The sequence below is a fragment of the Phodopus roborovskii genome, unplaced genomic scaffold (genome assembly GCF_943737965.1).
Source record: "Phodopus roborovskii unplaced genomic scaffold, PHOROB, whole genome shotgun sequence".
In the NCBI taxonomy this organism is placed as follows: Eukaryota; Metazoa; Chordata; class Mammalia; order Rodentia; family Cricetidae; genus Phodopus; species Phodopus roborovskii.
In genome coordinates this window covers 7,507,448-7,525,224 of record NW_026126469.1, presented here as the reverse complement: position 1 = coordinate 7,525,224, position 17,777 = coordinate 7,507,448, and the positions used below count along the sequence as shown (strand labels likewise).

At 43.2% G+C, this 17,777-nt stretch overlaps 1 protein-coding gene across 1 annotated transcript in view; it reads right to left on the bottom strand.

The window, feature by feature from the left end:
- Vps8 (VPS8 subunit of CORVET complex) overlaps positions 1-17,777 on the bottom strand; it is a 205,575-nt gene that overhangs the window by 91,954 nt on the left and 95,844 nt on the right. The window contains exons 29-33 of the mRNA XM_051191188.1: positions 16,311-16,430; positions 15,212-15,268; positions 10,574-10,656; positions 8,619-8,703; positions 7,759-7,857 (exon numbers count right to left, since the gene is read on the bottom strand). Coding sequence (XP_051047145.1) covers positions 7,759-7,857; positions 8,619-8,703; positions 10,574-10,656; positions 15,212-15,268; positions 16,311-16,430 — 444 coding nt within the window. The remainder of the gene's footprint in view (positions 1-7,758; positions 7,858-8,618; positions 8,704-10,573; positions 10,657-15,211; positions 15,269-16,310; positions 16,431-17,777) is intronic.

Genomic DNA, 17,777 nt, shown 5'->3' with positions numbered 1-17,777 from the left:
CAAAAAAAAAAAAATGTTGGTGGGAGACAGGAAAACACACCAGGTATATCTCTGGACTTCAGAAATGAGTGTATGCATGAGAACACAGAGGTGTAATGCACAATGCGCACAAACACAAGGGGGAGCGAATATAGTCAATAAGGTTATAGGCGGGGACACTAGAGAGATGCTCAGCAGCTAATTGCACTTATTGCTCTTATAGAGGATTGGATTCAGTTCTCAGCACCCATGTGATGGTTCACAACTACATGTAACTCCAGTTCCAAGGGGTCTGATGCCTTTTTCCGATCTCTGTGAAAACCAGGCATACACATGGTACACATACATGTATGGCTGCTCTGTGGGAGCCGGAAGACAAGAATGCTGGAAGGCTTGCTGGTGATGGTCGCCAGCTTTGTAAGGCTCCAGAGGGAAGTGTACATATATGATTTATATGCATATGTGTATATATATGCATATGTATATATGTATATGTGTAATAAAATAAGTCTTAAAGCAATTTTTTAAGCATAGTAAATTTTCAGAAATCTTGGGAGAAAGATAGCCATTGCCATAAAGAAAACATTAAGAATGCCAAACAGGTATGACCAGAAAAGGACTTCAACAAATCACATCATAGAATCCTGAACAAAGAAAGAATGCTGGAAATTCCAGTAAGTGAGCACATATAAAGGTGTCAAGGCCTGTAGAAGTGGCTCTGTTCCCTCTTGACATAAGGCAAGCCTATTGTTGCTCCTTTCAAGGTTAAACAACAACATGTTTAGCCTAAGGTGTGGCTATTGTATGTCTTCCCTAGACAACAGGATATTTGGCCCAAGGCGTAGCTAATGGATGTCTTACCTTAACAACAGGATATTTGGTTTAGGGTGTGGTTATTTGATGTCTTGGATATTGAGAAGGTAATTATGCTGACTTGTTCTTTGTATTTTGGTAAAGAAGTCTTTCGCCCCCCGCCCCTTTGATTGGGGTGTATAAGAACTTTGAGTAATAAACCTGGAACGGATCCCAGTATTCCCTGGATGCCCTCCCGACTCTATCTCTTGTCTCGTATCTGTGCCTTTCCTCAATCCGCATGCCTCCTTCTAAGCAGAGACCAGATAAATCAGCTGGACCAGACAGATGACTCCTCAACGTGGGGCCTGGACATAAAGGCAAAGGCTTCAATATGCAGCAGACATCTCAACACAAACACTAAAATCCAAGGACAAGTTATTTTGTGTTCCATGTTCTGAAACAATAACTGCCATCCTCCATTACTGCTTCCAAAAAAGCCTTCCTTCATGGTGGAAGCCCAATCTTGATTATCAACCTGACATGCCTGGGAAGAGGAAATCTCAGTTGAAGGATTGACTTCATCAGCTTGTCCTATGGACATGTCTATGCCGCCATTCTTTTAATTGCTGATTGATGTAGGAGGGCCCTGCCCAGGGTGGAAGGTACCATCCAGTGGAGGTGAACCTGGGCTGTCTACGAAAGACAAACGAGCAAGCCAGGGGAAAACAGTGAGCAAGCCAGGGGCAGACGCTGGGCAGTGTTCTTATTTGGTCTTCAGTTCAGTTCCTGCCCTGCTCTCCCTCAGTGACAGAGTGTGACTTGTAAGTCAAATGAATCTTTCTTCCCCTAAGCTGGTTCTAATCAGTGTTTTAGCCTGGTGTCAGAAATAACTGAGCATATGCTGGCACTGGAGAGAGGGCTGCTGCTTTGATGAAACTGATGTTTTATGAAAGAAGATGAAGAACTCTGGGCTGGAAAAGCCCTTAAGATCTCAGCTTAATTGGCTGCTCTGTGGGAGCTGGAAGACAAGAATGCTAGAAGCCTTGCTGGTGATGGCCGCCGGCTTTGTGAGGCTCCAGAGGGAAGTGTGAGACTCCCTCAAAGACTATCCAAGCCATTGGTGTGATATTTCAAATTAATAATCTGTGAAGGGAAACCTTCAATTTACTCAATGATTGAGACTATCGTCACTGTGGTGAAATCTTCTGGGAAATATCTGTTCAGGGTCAGCACACAGAAGATGAGGTCCAGGGAGCTGAGGCTGCACCTCAACCTGGAAGTTGGGACTCAGCAATGTTAAAGAATCTTCCATGTGGTATTAGTTTTGAAGGCATGAAGGGGTAGTGGAGAGCAGCTGAGGCTCGGCACTAGGAGAGGCCAGGGGACGCCAGTGTCTCGGTTGCAGTAGAAGGCCCCGGTCTTGGAGAGCAGCTGAGGCTTGGTGCCACAGCTTGGTGGCAAAGCTAGTTTCTGAAGAGAGAGGCCAGGAGGCCATTGCTGAAGGTGCAGCCTCATCTGTGGTGGAGATTCCAGCACACTGAGGTGCCTGGACCATGGGATGACCACAAGAGCAGTGGTATTTGTGGAGTAGAGCTGGCCTGAGCCAAGGAGACACCTGTGTGTACTGTGGGTGGCAGAATGGAGAGGTAGTGCTACCCAAGCCCATTAGAGTTCAGAAGACCACACGCGAATCTCTTCAGAGGTATCAGACATGAAGCATTTTACACTGATGGGTTTGAGTTTTGTTTTGCTCTGATTGCATTTATGCCTGGTTCTTCCTTCTTGGATTAAGAAATATATAACTTATTTTTGGATTTTCCAGGTATCCACAGTTAATAGATTTTTTTTCAATGAGAATTTGGACTTTTTTACACTGGTAGGTCATGTTTTATATTGTGGTATTAATATTAACATGAAATTTTGAGTACAAACCAAAAAGGGAAAGTTATTATTTAACCATAATATGTTTGTACATCAAGTTGACAAGGAGTGAGTGGGCTCATGACAGATAATCTTGCTTGTCAACTTGAGACACCTAGGAAGAGGGGACTCAGTGAGACACTGCCTGTCAGATGGTTCCTGGGCATGTCTCTGAGGCATTTTCCTAACTGCTAACTGATGCAGGAGAGCGGGAAACACTGTGGGTGGTGCTACACCTGGAGAGGCAGGCCTGTATTGCCTAAGAAGAGCAGCAGAGGAGGAGAGTCAGTAAGCAGTGTCTCCATTCTCTGGGTTGGTTCCTGTTTCAGGCCCCTGCCTAACTTCCCCACAATCTTGAAAGCCAAATGAACGTTTTGCTTCCCCAGGTTGTTTCCGGTCAGTGTTCTATCACAGCAACAGAGACCTAACCAGAACAAAGGACAAAGAACAAACTTTCCTGACAGACATAAACCAAATGACTTCACGACCACCATGGTCACACTGCAGAAGACACTGGAAGGAATCCTTCATGCTGAAGAGAGAAAGAAACATCCATGAAGTGACACAGAAGGAAAGTGTACTAGAACAGAAGCAAGCGGAGAGAGCAGGCCAGTCCCAAACATCACAGCAACAACAAAATGAAAGGAATTAATGAATACCTTTCAATAACTGTTAGACATTAATGGCTTCAATTCCCCAATGAAAGGATGCAGACTTGCATATTAGATTAAAACAGGATCCATCAATGTGTATTTCTTGTATTCTGCCTGCTCACAAGGGACTAAAACAAGAACTCAATACCAAAGTGAACTCTAGGAAAAACAAAACCAAACAAACAAATCCTCACAGAGACTGAACAACACACCAATGAATGATGAATGATTTCATAGAATGATTGATCCAGAGGGGAATTTAAAACTCCTAGACTTGAATGGTAGTGAAAACACTACATTTTGGATATAACTGGATACAATGAACGCAGTTCTAAAGGGAATGCCTACATTTAAAAATCAGAGGTCTCTCAGATAAATAATGATTTATTTCAGTGTATTTAAAAATAAGAACAAAACAAATCCCAACCCAGTAAGATCAGGACAAAGGAGCTGGAGAAATGGCTCAGTGGTTAAGACCACTTATGTCTCAACTCAACCATAAGGACCAGAGTTCGGATTCAAGTATGCACATGGGGCACTTCACAAATGCCTGTAACTCCAGTTCCAAAGGACCTGATGCCCTCTCTGAGCCTCTGTACACACATGTGAACATACTATCACATACATACATACATAAAATATTTTTTCAAGCATTAGGGTAGAAGTCAATGGAATGGAAACAAAAAGAACACACACAGAACCAATGAAACACAAAGGTGATTCTTCACAACAGTGACAAGTCCATAGTTAAAACTAACTGAAAAAGCAGTGCATAACCACCTGCAATTTCCAGTCCTGTGGATTTGATGGCCATTCCTGGCCTCTAAAGGCACTGAACTCATGTGCACAAACCCTTACAGAAAAATAAATGCATAGACATAATTAAAAAAAAAAAACTAACTGAAAAAGATCCAGATTAGTAAAATTAAAGATGAAGATTGAGGCATTATAACACATCAATGAAAAAGTGAGGGCATGCTCTGTAAACCTATATTCCAATAAACTGCAAAGCTTGCAAAAACGGATAACTGTCTACACATCCAACCCATCAAATTAAACCACAAAGACAGAAAAAAGTAAAACAGATCTATAACCAACATGAGATTAAAGCAAAAATAAGTCTTCCAATTGAAAAAGCACAGGCCTGGAAAGGGTGGCTGAGGTGAGGGCAAGGGTGTCTGCAATACCTTTAAGGATTAGCACCAATGCTCTCAAACTATCCCACAAAATAGCAAGAGGAAGGACACTGCCACACTTGTAACAAAAGCCAATACTACTTCAATATTAAAACCAGATAAAGACACAACACAAACTAGCATTTTAGTCAATAACCCAGATGAACATGAATGCAAAAATTCTCAAATAGTGGAAAATTAATTTCAATACCCATCAACTGTATCATTGGCTTGATCTCAAGTGTGCTAGGATGGTTTACCATATGCAAATCATTGAGTGCAATATGTTGCCTGAGTAGACTCAAGGAGAGAAAACACAGATCATATAAACACATGCAGAAAGGCTTTACCAAGATACAACAGCATCTCTTCATGATAAAAACCCAGGGGTAAGAAAAAACAGAAGAAATACACACCTCAACATTATGAAGATTTGCTGCAGCCACATTATACTAAATAAGATAAAAACTGGAAGCCATTTCCATTAAAATATGGAATGACAACAAAGTCAACTCACTCCTATTTGCAGACAGATGATCTCATATGTAAAAGATGGTCATAAGACTCTACCAGAAAGTTCTTAGAGCTGGTATTTTCAGTAAACTAGCAGAATGCAAAATCAACATGAAAAACCAACAGTAGCTCTCCCTATATAACAGTAATGAACACTCTTGAGAGAGATTGGGGAAATAATCCTATTCACTATAGCTAAAAACAAAATGAATAAAATCTCTTGAAATAAACCTAAGGAGTGGCAGACTTCTATAGTGAAAATTTTAGAGCAGTGAAGAAATTGAAAAAGATACTTGAAGATGGATAGACCTGCCATCTTCAGATGAATATTATGGATATAGATGGATCTGCATAATATTATGAAATGTTTATATGACCAAAAATGGTTTTATGTCAGCTTGACATAAGCTAGAGTCATCTAGGAAGAACCTTACTTCAGAAATGCCTCCATCATGCTGGCCAGAAGGCAGATGTGTGAAGCATTTTCTTGATTGACAATTGATAGGGGAGGACTAAAATCACTGTGGGTGGTACCACCCTTGGGCAGTTAAGGTAGTCTTGGGTACTATAATAAAGCAGACTGAGCCCAGGTACAGCACAAGGAGAGAGCCCTGCACCCTGCCTGACAGCACACTAGAGCTGACTGCTGTGTTGTGTGTGAGGATGGGGCGGGGGGGGGGGGGTAGGGAGGCAACAGATGAGCATGAGAGCAGGAGAGCTGACCCTCCCCCCATATGCCCACTATAGCAATCAGGAGAGAGGACTGTGTACCTTGCCTGGGCAAACAGTAGAACTGGCCTGGTGTTGTGACTATGGCCATGTTGGTGTCCAAGTGCAGTACCACCCATCTCTCAGGCCATGCCAATGGAGTAGCCTCACTGTTACCTGGGGCCATGGTGTTGTCCAGGCCTAGGACTGTGCTGAGCTGGCCCCCTGCACTGTCCCTGGGAGAGCTGGCCCAGGCCCTCAATAGACACTGCTAGAGGAGAACTGCCCACCCCCCACACTCAGGAGTGATGGCCCCACCCCTCATCACAGGCCTAGGAGAGCTGGCCCTGATGGCATGGGCCTAGGAGAGCTGGCTCCACCCCTCACCTGAGGGGGTAGTCCCAGTGGCCCAGACTGACCAGCTGAGCTGCCACCCAGACCCACATCCTGGGCCTTGGCTTTGCCCACCCCAGCATCTACCCCATCTTTGGCTGCTGGAGTCCATGAAGGGACTGGTCCTGCAGGATGTTGGCTGTGGGATCTCCATGACTCGGGGCAACAGCAGGATCTCTAAGATGAGTTTTGGTGAGGCTCCAGTGATGATGGTGTGTCAGGGGCCTTGAACCAGAACAATGACTCACTGCAGTGACATTTTGTGGGCGGGGCTGATTGGACCAAAGGGTGTACTGTGAGGCCACTAGGATGAATGATGGAAAGATGGAGGATGCGGTGGTTTATCTTGCTTTGTTTTTAAATTACTTTGGAGGGGACACATGCTGTAGGTGTGAGGGAAGGTTATGGGGGGGGGACTGGAAGGTGGGAGGGATTGGGGATCATGATGTGAAATTCCCAAAGAATCAATAAAGAATTATGTAAAAAGAAAAAAAAAAGTATAAGAACTGAGGAAAACTCCTACAACATCCGTCACTACGTAGTTAGCAAGAGTTAACTTGGAAAATACCCATTCAAATGGCACAGTTTATGTTTAACAGTCCCAGCTCTGGTCTGTATTTGAGGTAAGGAATGGACCCATACTACAGCCCCAGCTCCAAATGCCACTAGAGGTTAGTGCTGTGCTCAGTCCTCTACAGTCAACCTTACAGCAGAGGAGGGGAGTTCATACAGAAATGCATAACTGACTACAGTGCTGGTACAAGTGGCAGAGGCATGCTCCGTCCTGCATGGGATGGCTGTCACCCTCCGGGACTCAGGGAGCATCACAGAAGCAGTAGTGGGAAGAATTAAGTTGGAGGAAGGGGAGCTATGAAGCAAAAAGACATCTTTTGGACACAACACTGTGGATGCACTCAGGGACTTACTGTAGCTGTGGTCATCTGTACAACACTAAGCCCATCACCATTTCATCCTGGGGGAGGAGCCCATGAGGCTTTGTCCCACCCTTAGAGATTATAGGCAATTAGGGGCAATGGAGGATGGGTGTTATTTTCTTCCATGGTATAGCCATTGCTCCAATAAACAGGCACTCAGTGGGTCACACACAAAAAAGAACGCATGAAAGGTGTGGCGATTCGAAAGAAAATGGCCCCTAAAGGGAGTGGCGCTACTGGGAGGTGTGGCTTTGTTGGGAGAGGTGTGCCCTGTTGGAGGAAGTGTGACACTGTGGAGGAGGGCTTTGAGGTCTCATCTATGCTCAGGCTTTGCTCAATATGATACACAGACTGCTTCCTGTTGCCTGTAAGATGTAGAACTCTCAGCTACTTTTCCAGTACCATATCTGCCTGCACAACACCATGTCCTGCTATGATGACAATGGATTGAAACTCTGAACAGTAAGTGAGCTCCACAATTAAATGTTTTTCTTTATAAGAGTTAGGATGGTCATAGTGTCTTTTTACAGCAATAGCAACCCTAAGACAAAAGTATGAGGGGGACTTGAGAAGAGTTCTAGTGAGAGACGGAGGGGGATGAGAGGAGAGAGAGGCATGAAAATGCTAAAATGCATTATATAAACATGAAACTGCCAAAAGAATCCCTTAAGGACTTGGAGTTGGTACCTCCATATGATCCATGGCTTTCTGCCACACAGACTGCTTCTCCTCAGCACTATGGCCAGGAATAGATAAGATGTTGTGGATATAATTGAAGACATCTTCCTGTGGAGCACAAGACAATGCATTCAGCCCTTCACTCTGGCAGAATTCACAGAATGCTGCTATCAGTACCAGCCTTGATAAACATCTATCATTAGGAGATGAAAAACCATTTGGATTTGGAGATAGTTTATGGAAACTGGCACTAAAGAGGAAGAGTAAGTATGCAAGCAATTGGGTAGGCCCTTCCAAGTTCTACATCTATTCCACTTAAATCTGGTCTCAATTTGCTAACCCTCAGTGAGCTAAGTGGATGGCATACTTTTGCTTTTGGTAATACCTGTCCACATTCCCAATTTCATCTCAGACCTCTCTTGCCCTTGTCAACTCTGCCCCATCTGTACTGATTCTCATTTCACCCATGTGATCTCCATTCAGTTCCCTGAAGAAGTCCATTTTACCCTGCTTTGGGACCTTCATGTCCACTCCTCCCAGTGCACTCCCCCTATATATTCCTCCCCATCTCAGCTCATCTTGGAGTGGCTTCTCTAACGCTAAAAGTCAGTTTGCACACTACTTTCTCAGAGACTTCTCTGCTAGCTATGGCTCTTGTTATCCTCCGGAGCCACACCCCATCCTTCTTCCCCAGCACAATATTTAAGTCTACATTTGGCTATTATTGGTATCTATCACTGAGTTACATACTCACACTTAGAAACGTCACATTTTATAGCAGAAACTCAACAAAAACCAAGTGAATATGTCTGGGAAGGAAAGAATATGGGGAGGGTCAGACAGGGAGATAAAGTGGTCCTCAAACTTACCTCCCTCAATGGGTCATGCAGGTAGCAGTCAATGATTTTGTCATACTGGTGTGCTCGCTCATACATAAATTCACAGATTTGATAGCTGGAATAGGAAAGGACAAACTTCAGCTGCCAAACAGGCAGGTGGCGATACCTTCTGACATTCAGAACTTTACTCAAGCATGTGTAAAAGGGAATGATGTCATTTTCACTGCCAAATACAGGTCTAAGAATTTTTAATACAAGGGCATCTCAGACTTGGAATCTCACATCAGGGACACAGTAAATCACATGCAAATATTTGAACTCTGCAAACCTCTGGAATCTGGTTCAAGGGAATCTGGTCCTGGGCATTTCAGGTGAGGGTGCACTGCTGCATTTCAGGTGAGGGTACACTGTTGCATTTCAGGTGAGGGTGCACTGCTGCATTTCAGGTGAGGGTACACTGTTGCATTTCAGGTGAGGGTGCACTGCTGCATTTCAGGTGAGGGTACACTGTTGCATTTCAGGTGAGGGTGCACTACTGCATTTCAGGTGAGGGTACACTGTTGCATTTCAGGTGAGGGTGCACTGCTGCATTTCAGGTGAGGGTACACTGCTGCATTTCAGGTGAGGGTGCACTGCTGCATTTCAGGTGAGGTTACACTGTTGCATTTCAGGTGAGGGTACACTACTGCATTTCAGGTAAGGGTGCACTACTGCATTTCAGGTGAGGGTGCACTGCTGCATTTCAGGTGAGGGTGCACTGCTGCATTTCAGGTGAGGGTACACTACTGCATTTCAGGTGAGGGTGCACTGCTGCATTTCAGGTGAGGGTACACTACTGCATTTCAGGTGAGGGTGCACTACTGCATTTCAGGTGAGGGTACACTACTGCATTTCAGGTGAGGGTACACTACTGCATTTCAGGTGAGGGTACACTACTGCATTTCAGGTGAGGGTACACTGCTGCATTTCAGGTGAGGGTACACTACTGCATTTCAGGTGAGGGTGCACTGCTGCATTTCAGGTGAGGTTACACTGTTGCATTTCAGGTGAGGGTACACTACTGCATTTCAGGTGAGGGTACACTACTGCATTTCAGGTGAGGGTGCACTGCTGCATTTCAGGTGAGGGTACACTACTGCATTTCAGGTGAGGGTGCACTGCTGCATTTCAGGTGAGGGTGCACTGCTGCATTTCAGGTGAGGGTGCACTACTGCATTTCAGGTGAGGGTGCACTGCTGCATTTCAGGTGAGGGTGCACTGCTGCATTTCAGGTGAGAGTACACTGCTGGTATTATGTACCTAAGAGTGCCTGCCTCTCCTGTCTCCTGACTAAAAATGCTGCTGAATACTGTGTGCAAAAGCCTTAAAGAAACAGTGTGTTGTCTGTTTTCTAAAGAAACAGACTAAGTATCAATAATTTGTAATAATTTGTTTCTTTGTTCAAAACTAAATATAATAAACTAGGTAAGTACTTTATTTATTATGCTAAACTGTACATCACTTATATAAATATAACTGTCATAATCTAAGACATACCATAGATGTATTAATTTAAAAAATTTAGAGCTGGGCATGTGTGTGGTTCCGGCACTTGGGAGGCAGAGACAGCAACAGGACAAACACAAGTCAAACACTGCACACTCCAGGGCAGCCTGGAGCTACATGAGAGAACCTGCCTCAAAACACCACAAATAAATGAGTGTATACATAAGGTGACACACGGGAAGACTGCTTGTTCACTTTCACGTTAAAACAAATATGCATTTTTAAAGTACACTATGTATTTTTGTAAATTTTGCTAATTTAGAATTCATATGAAAGGAAAAAACAAAAACAAACTAAAAAACTGTAAGTTTTTTGTTATTGAGATTGTTATTGCTACACACTTTCTTAATTAAAATACTGGAAATGCAAAATAAAGTAGGTTTCACATTAGAGAAATAACAATACTATGGAAACTTACTATACAGCTTTAAAACACTCACAATTCAGCCTTTTCTGCCATGCGGATGAGCCGACTTTCTTCAAACTGAACTATACCTCCAGCCTGCAGCAATTCTAAAAGGACCTGAAGATTTAAAATGAATGAGTGGAAACACTGCGAGGTTTGCTGTATTAACTAGGTCTCTAAGAGTCCTTTCACCCATGCAGCCGATAACCTTTTTCTTGTGTATTATTACTTGATGGCATTTTGGACTGGGTTCATTACATAAGATTCTGCTTTTCAAACATGGAAGGAATACCACAGCATTTTCAGGTGCAGCCACACACACTCACACTAACCTCTAAACGCCTGTATATACCATTTTAAGAAGTTAGTTTTTTATTCGCTTGTATTTTATGTGTGTTTTTGCTGCATGTGTGTGCACCATGTGTGCATGCCTGGAACCTGTAGACACCAGAAGAGGGTGTTGGATCCCTGGAATTGGAGTTACAGATGGCTGTGAGCCACCACATGGATGTCAGGAATCAAACACAGGCTCTGTTGCAGGCACCTAGCAGAGTCACTCTATTTAGGACAAACATCACAGCAGAATAGTTGTTTTCTAGAAGTGCTTTGACCTTGAAGGAATCTTGGTGGAAATCAGTGCTTGTTTTCTGTGATTTTATAGAGCTGTTTTTCTGAAGCAGCTTTAGAGCCTTTACATGAGTCTCCACAAGACAGTCCTGGCACACCTGCAGCTCTTGGGTTATTGGGTACTGAAAACAGCACAAAATAAAGACCAAAGCAGCACGGTGTGATGATCTTCTTCAGAAAACAAACAACTCAGATCAGGGACTCTGATGTGAGGAACTTGTTTACCCAAAAGACAACTTTGTGCAACAATTAATAAGTATGCCTTTGTATGGCTGTCTGAGGTTCAGTCCACAAGAGGCTGGACCTTCCTGCTGTCACACAGGCCTAAAATATTCATCTTGGCGTGACCTTTTACTTTGACCAACTCATACAACACAGAACACCTGACAGGGTCCTCTGTAAGACAGCTAGTTGTCTTATCTACAGCCATCTCCCCAGCCCAGAGAAATTAGTCTTGCTTGGTCCAGCACTTCTATGTCTTACGTTTTCTAAAATCTAGTCCACAGACTGTATCCAGTTTTACAGATTAATTTCTTTAATTAAACACACATGTGGGTACACACACACACACACACACACACAAATATTATTTGGTTTCAAAACAGTAAGAAAAGTTGGATATGTGGTACAACATGGATGAACCTTAACAATACTGTGCTAGTGAGATCAAGCTGTAGAAGCTGAAGACAAAGTATGAGCAGAGCAATGGTGCAGTTAGGACCTCAGGCCTGCAGGGTATCTGGGGATTCAGAGGAGCATGACCCTTGTCAGGGTGCCAGGAAAACTTTACCAGTAATTTTTTGTTTGTAATTTTGATGTTAAACAAAACTGTCCTGAATTTTATATTCAAGGCTCAAATTTAATCTGTTTGGAGCACTGGAATGTACTGTAATATGCAATAAAAAAGGAGTAAACTTATTCACTGTGTCAGTTTTGAATAAAATAATGTAATGAGTTGAAGACAATCTTACCAATTCATTAGAGCTGATCATCATCATGGGGGATTTTTGTGAGCAAGTTATGCAATATTATTAAAAATTAAACTAATTTATAACTATGTATGTTAAAAACAAAGGTAATGAAACTTAAAACTCAAAATTTCCTATTATTTCATTATATCTGCTCTTGGGGCTGTTTATGCCCAGTGCAGCTGTATCTGAATGGGGCACAGCATATAGGTGTACACGAATGGGGTACAGGGGTGCAGCAGGCAGGTGTGCATGAATGGGGTGCAGCACACAGATGTGCATGAATGGAGTACGGAACACAGGTGTGCAGTGAGGCATCTTCCAGCTCCATGTTTTGTGACAACACATTGGAAGACTAAATAAACCATGTGGCATGTCTATAAATCATCAAATGTTATTGAAAATCTTACTCCTTGAAGAATTGTAAAATCAAGCAAGCTAACCTAAAATGTTTACTCTTCAGTTCCTTGACAGAGATAGTTTGTCAGTCCATGGTAAAGAACATAGAGAAAAGACTAATAAGGCAGTTAAGCTAAAAAGTATGAATTCCTGGGCTAGCAGGTAGGTGAAGTGGCTTGCCCCATGCCTGACAACTTGAGTTCAATCCCTAGGCCCACATGGTGGAAGGAGAGACCTACTCCTGACGGCTATCCTCTGACACACACTGGCTCATGCTCACACACACCAAGTAAATAAATGCAATTTCTAAGTGTGCCTGTCTGTAGGCATTACATTGTGAAGGGGAAGAAGAAGTTACTTATTTTTATTCAAAACTGTTATCTGTGAGGAGTAATGAGAAAGGGTAATGGGTAAGGGTGGGTGGGGGTGTTTAGTACTGTACAGCTATGAAAATGTCAAGGGGAAACCCATTATCTTGTATGCTTACTAAAAGAAAATAATATATGAATGGACTTTGGGAGCCCATTCCACATAGAAGGATCCTCCCTCAGCCTAGACACATGGGGGAGGGCCTGGGCCCTGCTCCAAATGATATGACAGACTTTGAAGGCCTCATCCTCCCTGGGGAGCAGAAAGGGGATGGGATTGGGGTTGGAACAGGGGAGGACGGGAGGGTGGGTTCGGGAACTGGGATTGATATGTAAAACAAGCTTGTTTAAATTTTAAATTAAAAAACTATATATAATTAAAAAAAAAAGTAAGAAAAAAATAATAAAAAAACAATGTGTTACCTGATAGGGCAGAGCAGTAATTTATTACATCACCTTATTCATTTACATAAATTTACATAAAGGGCACCACTCATATCAGAACTATACTTGGGAAGCTAATTATTTACTATACACACACACACCACTAGAAAACGCTAACAAATACTGCATAAACCAAGTCTACTTCGTGACAATCAGTATAAGGAGTCCTGGGTTGGCAGGAAAGGAAGTCACCAAGTCCTACTTTGAACTGTGACCTTGAAAAACTTCTTTATCAGCTTCCACTATTTCAAACCCTGAGGATGGAAAGCCATCTGAAGGGGGCACCTTTATAATTAGTACAACAAAGGCGCTGAAACATCTAAGCACTGCAGCCAAACCTACAAAAGTATACATACTTGCTGTGGAAGAATCCTTTTGTACACTGACTGTAAAGAGTTGTCACTCAAATTGGTTTAACAAAAAGCTGATTGGCTGATAGCTAAGATTTTGGAGGCAGAGAGAATTACGGGAAGAAGGGTGGAGTCAAGAGTCTCAAGCCAGATGGACAATGAGGTGGACAAACAAAATGAGATAAAGGGAAAAATCATGAGCCCCAGGGCAGCATATAGATTAATGGGTTAAGTTGTAAGAGCTAGTTAGTAACAAGCCTGAGCTATTGGTCGAGCATTTGTAATTAATATTAAGTCTCTGAGTCAGTTATTTGGTAAGTGGCTGCCAGTTATTTCGTAGCAGGCAGTCGGGACAGAAAAACTCTATCTACACACACTGTGTTGATTCATCTTCAGTCAATGAAGCTTTTTATACTCGGGATTATATGCACACACTATGCACACCACAATCCAACCTCACTGCATAGACAAACAGGTGTAAAATAAAAGTTCCCTTCATGTTATTTGATACTCAGTGTAGTATCAAAGGCCAAAACATTAGCCTTGTAGTCTGCATGGGTCGCTGGGCCCCAGCAGACCGGCTAAAGGGTTCACTACTGCTAGGCTACTCTTCCCAAGGTCTCTGTGTCTGGGTTGTGCACTACACCCAGGAAAGCCAGCTCAACAGCCACAACTCTAAATTCTTGTGACTTGATTACTTACAAAGTTTGGTGTCAATGTTAAGTAGCTGGCTTAGTACCCACAAGTTCAGTGTACAGACCTAAGTCACCTCTCACAAAAGTGGCACAAGAACAAAGAAATGGTGGCCAGTTACTATCCCAGTGATTAATTGGGATTTGGGGGGCCAGGTAGATTCTAGTTTCCAGAATGGAGCCCTCCATGCAGCAGCACCTTAGGACACCCTCAAAACTGAATGTGCCAACATATTCCTGTAGTTGGTGGTTCTGAGACAGAACCATGAGCTGGAGTGGCACAACAGACACTGACTGTTGCTACATCATGAGGGATGGAACTTGCTGGATACAGATAGCTCCACTGGAGTTGAGTGGCCAAGCTTTGCACATGTTCCTATATCCACACAGATTGCCACTACCTGTTTGTCCAAACCATCCCCCTTTCCATTTAGTGAAAAGAGCTCTTTCTGGCTCACTCTGACTGTGTGAAAGTACTGATTGACAGGTCTTAGATTATTTATCAACTGGGGGTGGGAGTATCTGGCTGTGCTGTGAGATGTTATCTTGATTATGTTTGATGAGTGGAAGAGTCGTCCTAAAGGGGACAGCACCATTCTCTGTGCTTGGGCCCTGGACTATACAAAAGGACAAGGATGGTGGAGTACCAGCATTTGTCCCTCCCTGCTTCCCAAGTGCATGTTAACAGAAAACTTCTTAGCCACAGTTGACTGCATGTGAATTAAAATAATTCTTTCTCCCTTAAGTGCTTTGGTTAGAGCCTTTTATCAAGGCTTTAGTTACCTTTCCCCCCAATCACTAGCAAAGAGTGTGGGTACTCATACCTGCTGCCTTTCAGAGTGGCGGGAGTCATCGTCAGGGCTACAGAGGAACTCAAGGACCTGGCCAAAGGCAACAGCAAAAATTATCCTTCCATGTCCACATTCATTCTCACTCACCTGTAACACACACCCCTTTGTATGGTGTTGTCCCAGCTGATGGCCTACTGTGTGAAGCATCAGGCTTCAGGGATGCCTAAAATTTAGCATGTGTCCTATACACATACACTTCATTTATTTATCTATCTATTTATTTTGGTTTTTGAGACAGGATTTCTCTGTGTAGCCTTGGCTGTCCTGAGGACCAGGCTAGCCTCAAACTCACAGAGATCCAACTGTTTCTGCTTCCCAAGTGCTGGGATTAAGGTGTGTGCCACCACCGCCTGGCTGCCAGTGCACACTTCTTTCCTATTGAGAAAGAACTGGAAGCACTTCACTTTGAGTAGGCATGGACTTCAGCCACAACACTTGAATCTGAATCCTATCCTAACACATGTAATAAGATTCCTACTAGAAAGAAATAATAATACTCTAAATCGGGCTTTAGATGAGTTCTTCAACCTTTCTGAGCTTTCTTTGAAAACAGAGGATAACAGACTGATTTGGGGACCTCTGGAAAACTCGGTGAACACACACAGAGCTCTCCTGGCTCTGAGAAGCACTCAGTACAGCACATTATTATCACTGGCTTCTCTAGACCATGGGTAGTCTTCATGCTCCATGTGGACATGCAGGGGACATTTTAACTGTGACTGAGAAATGCCTGGAGAGTCAAATATTTATAAGGAGATGAAGACTTCCCAAAGCAACCTCTTCTCCATCAGTGAAAGAGAGACATCCAAATTAGCAAATTCAGAAGCAAGAAATTCTAGGCAACTTGGAGCAACCAAATAACTGTTAAAACAGAATATTGATAACCCATGCTCCAATTATACTAGGCATCAGGCAAAACCATATTGCCCAGAACACATCATTAAAACATACATCCCTAATTCAGATCCCAAACTTGAACACAGTCCCCAGAAATGTATCTTATCTATGAACCGAGAACAGAAAAACCAGCTCTGGGTCTCGGTGTTAAAAAAAAAAAAAAAAAGACACTTACTTGATCGAAGAGAGTTCTGTTCACAAACAAGGTATTGTCAGGCTTGGCAAGCTGCCGAGCAAGGAATGTAAAGAGACACCCCACTTGTGATGGGGTAAAATCTGAATTCTCCACCATAACCTAGTGAGCAAAACAAACCATCTGGTTTCAATCAAAAGTGTGTGAGTGTGCACGCATGCACGCACACACACGCACACACACACACACACACCCCTCTTTATTCATTAGTGAAGACTCACAAAAAGATTCTTTTATAAGCTGTAAAAGAACTGGGTTCCTTGAGAAGGAACACTGCTGCTTACATGTCCTCAAAGAAAACAGTGTGGTGGCTTTTGTCATGTCTCTAGCAAATGATGAGAACTGCATTTCAGGAGGGCACAAAAAACAATAAGCATTCTCTCTGGAATTCTTAGACACTACTTCTAAAATAATTTCAATTTAATTTTGGTAACTGCCTATCAATAAGAAAAGAAGGCTACGCTGGGGGTTAAAAGTAAGGTGACCTGCCAGTGAAGGAATTCCAGGAAGGAAGCGTTACCCCTACCTGCGTGGGGCATTGCTTTTGGCCTTATCTGCCCTGGAGTTGGTGGTTTGTGTATGGACTTTTACAGCCATACACAACAGCCTACCAATGGCAGTCTTTCCTCTAACTTAACCTGGTTCCCATATCCTATGTCCTCACAGTATATACGGTGTTATGACAGGGGCCTTTGACAGAGTGTGACAGTGAGCACAGATTGTCAACTTGAGAGAATTTAGAGTCACCTGAAGGCAGAGCTCTGGGCTTTTGCCTATGGAGGATTATCCAGACTATGTGAAATGGGGTGGAAGACCTGCCCACCATGGGCACCACAACTCCCTGGCTGGGATCCTTTTTTAAACAGAGAAGGGAATGAGTAGCAGCTTTTGGAATTATGAACTAAAAAGGAAGGTGAGTCAGATAAACATCCTAAAACATATAATCAGATCATATCATCATAAAGGCTCAAAAACAATTGTGGAGGCCCAATGTTAAAAAAACAAAACAAAACAAAACAAACAAACAAAAAACACAGCACAACAGCACATTAGAGTCACAGCTACAGGAGTCTGAGAAAATGAGAAACAGCTTCTAGGAAAAGCTCTCAAGTCCTAAGTAGAATCTTTGCCAAGGAAATTATAACCAAGAGACATGAGAACAATGGCACGTGTGGGGACTGGAAGACAGGGCTGCAAGGGAAACCCTGCGTTCTCCTGGGATGCAGAGCAGAGAGGAGAAATCAGATGGCAGCCTCGGGAATCTGGAGCATATGTGGGACAACTATGATGGCTTGTGATCAGGACTGGGCGTGGGAAATGACCCTGTGCCAGGAGTCCAGGATGTGAGGGACTGCACAGGCCCAAGGGAGGAGGGCCCGCACTGTAGCAGCAGTGATGAAAATGGAGGCTCAAGTGCGGAGAGCAGCCTGGACAGTGTTACTACATATG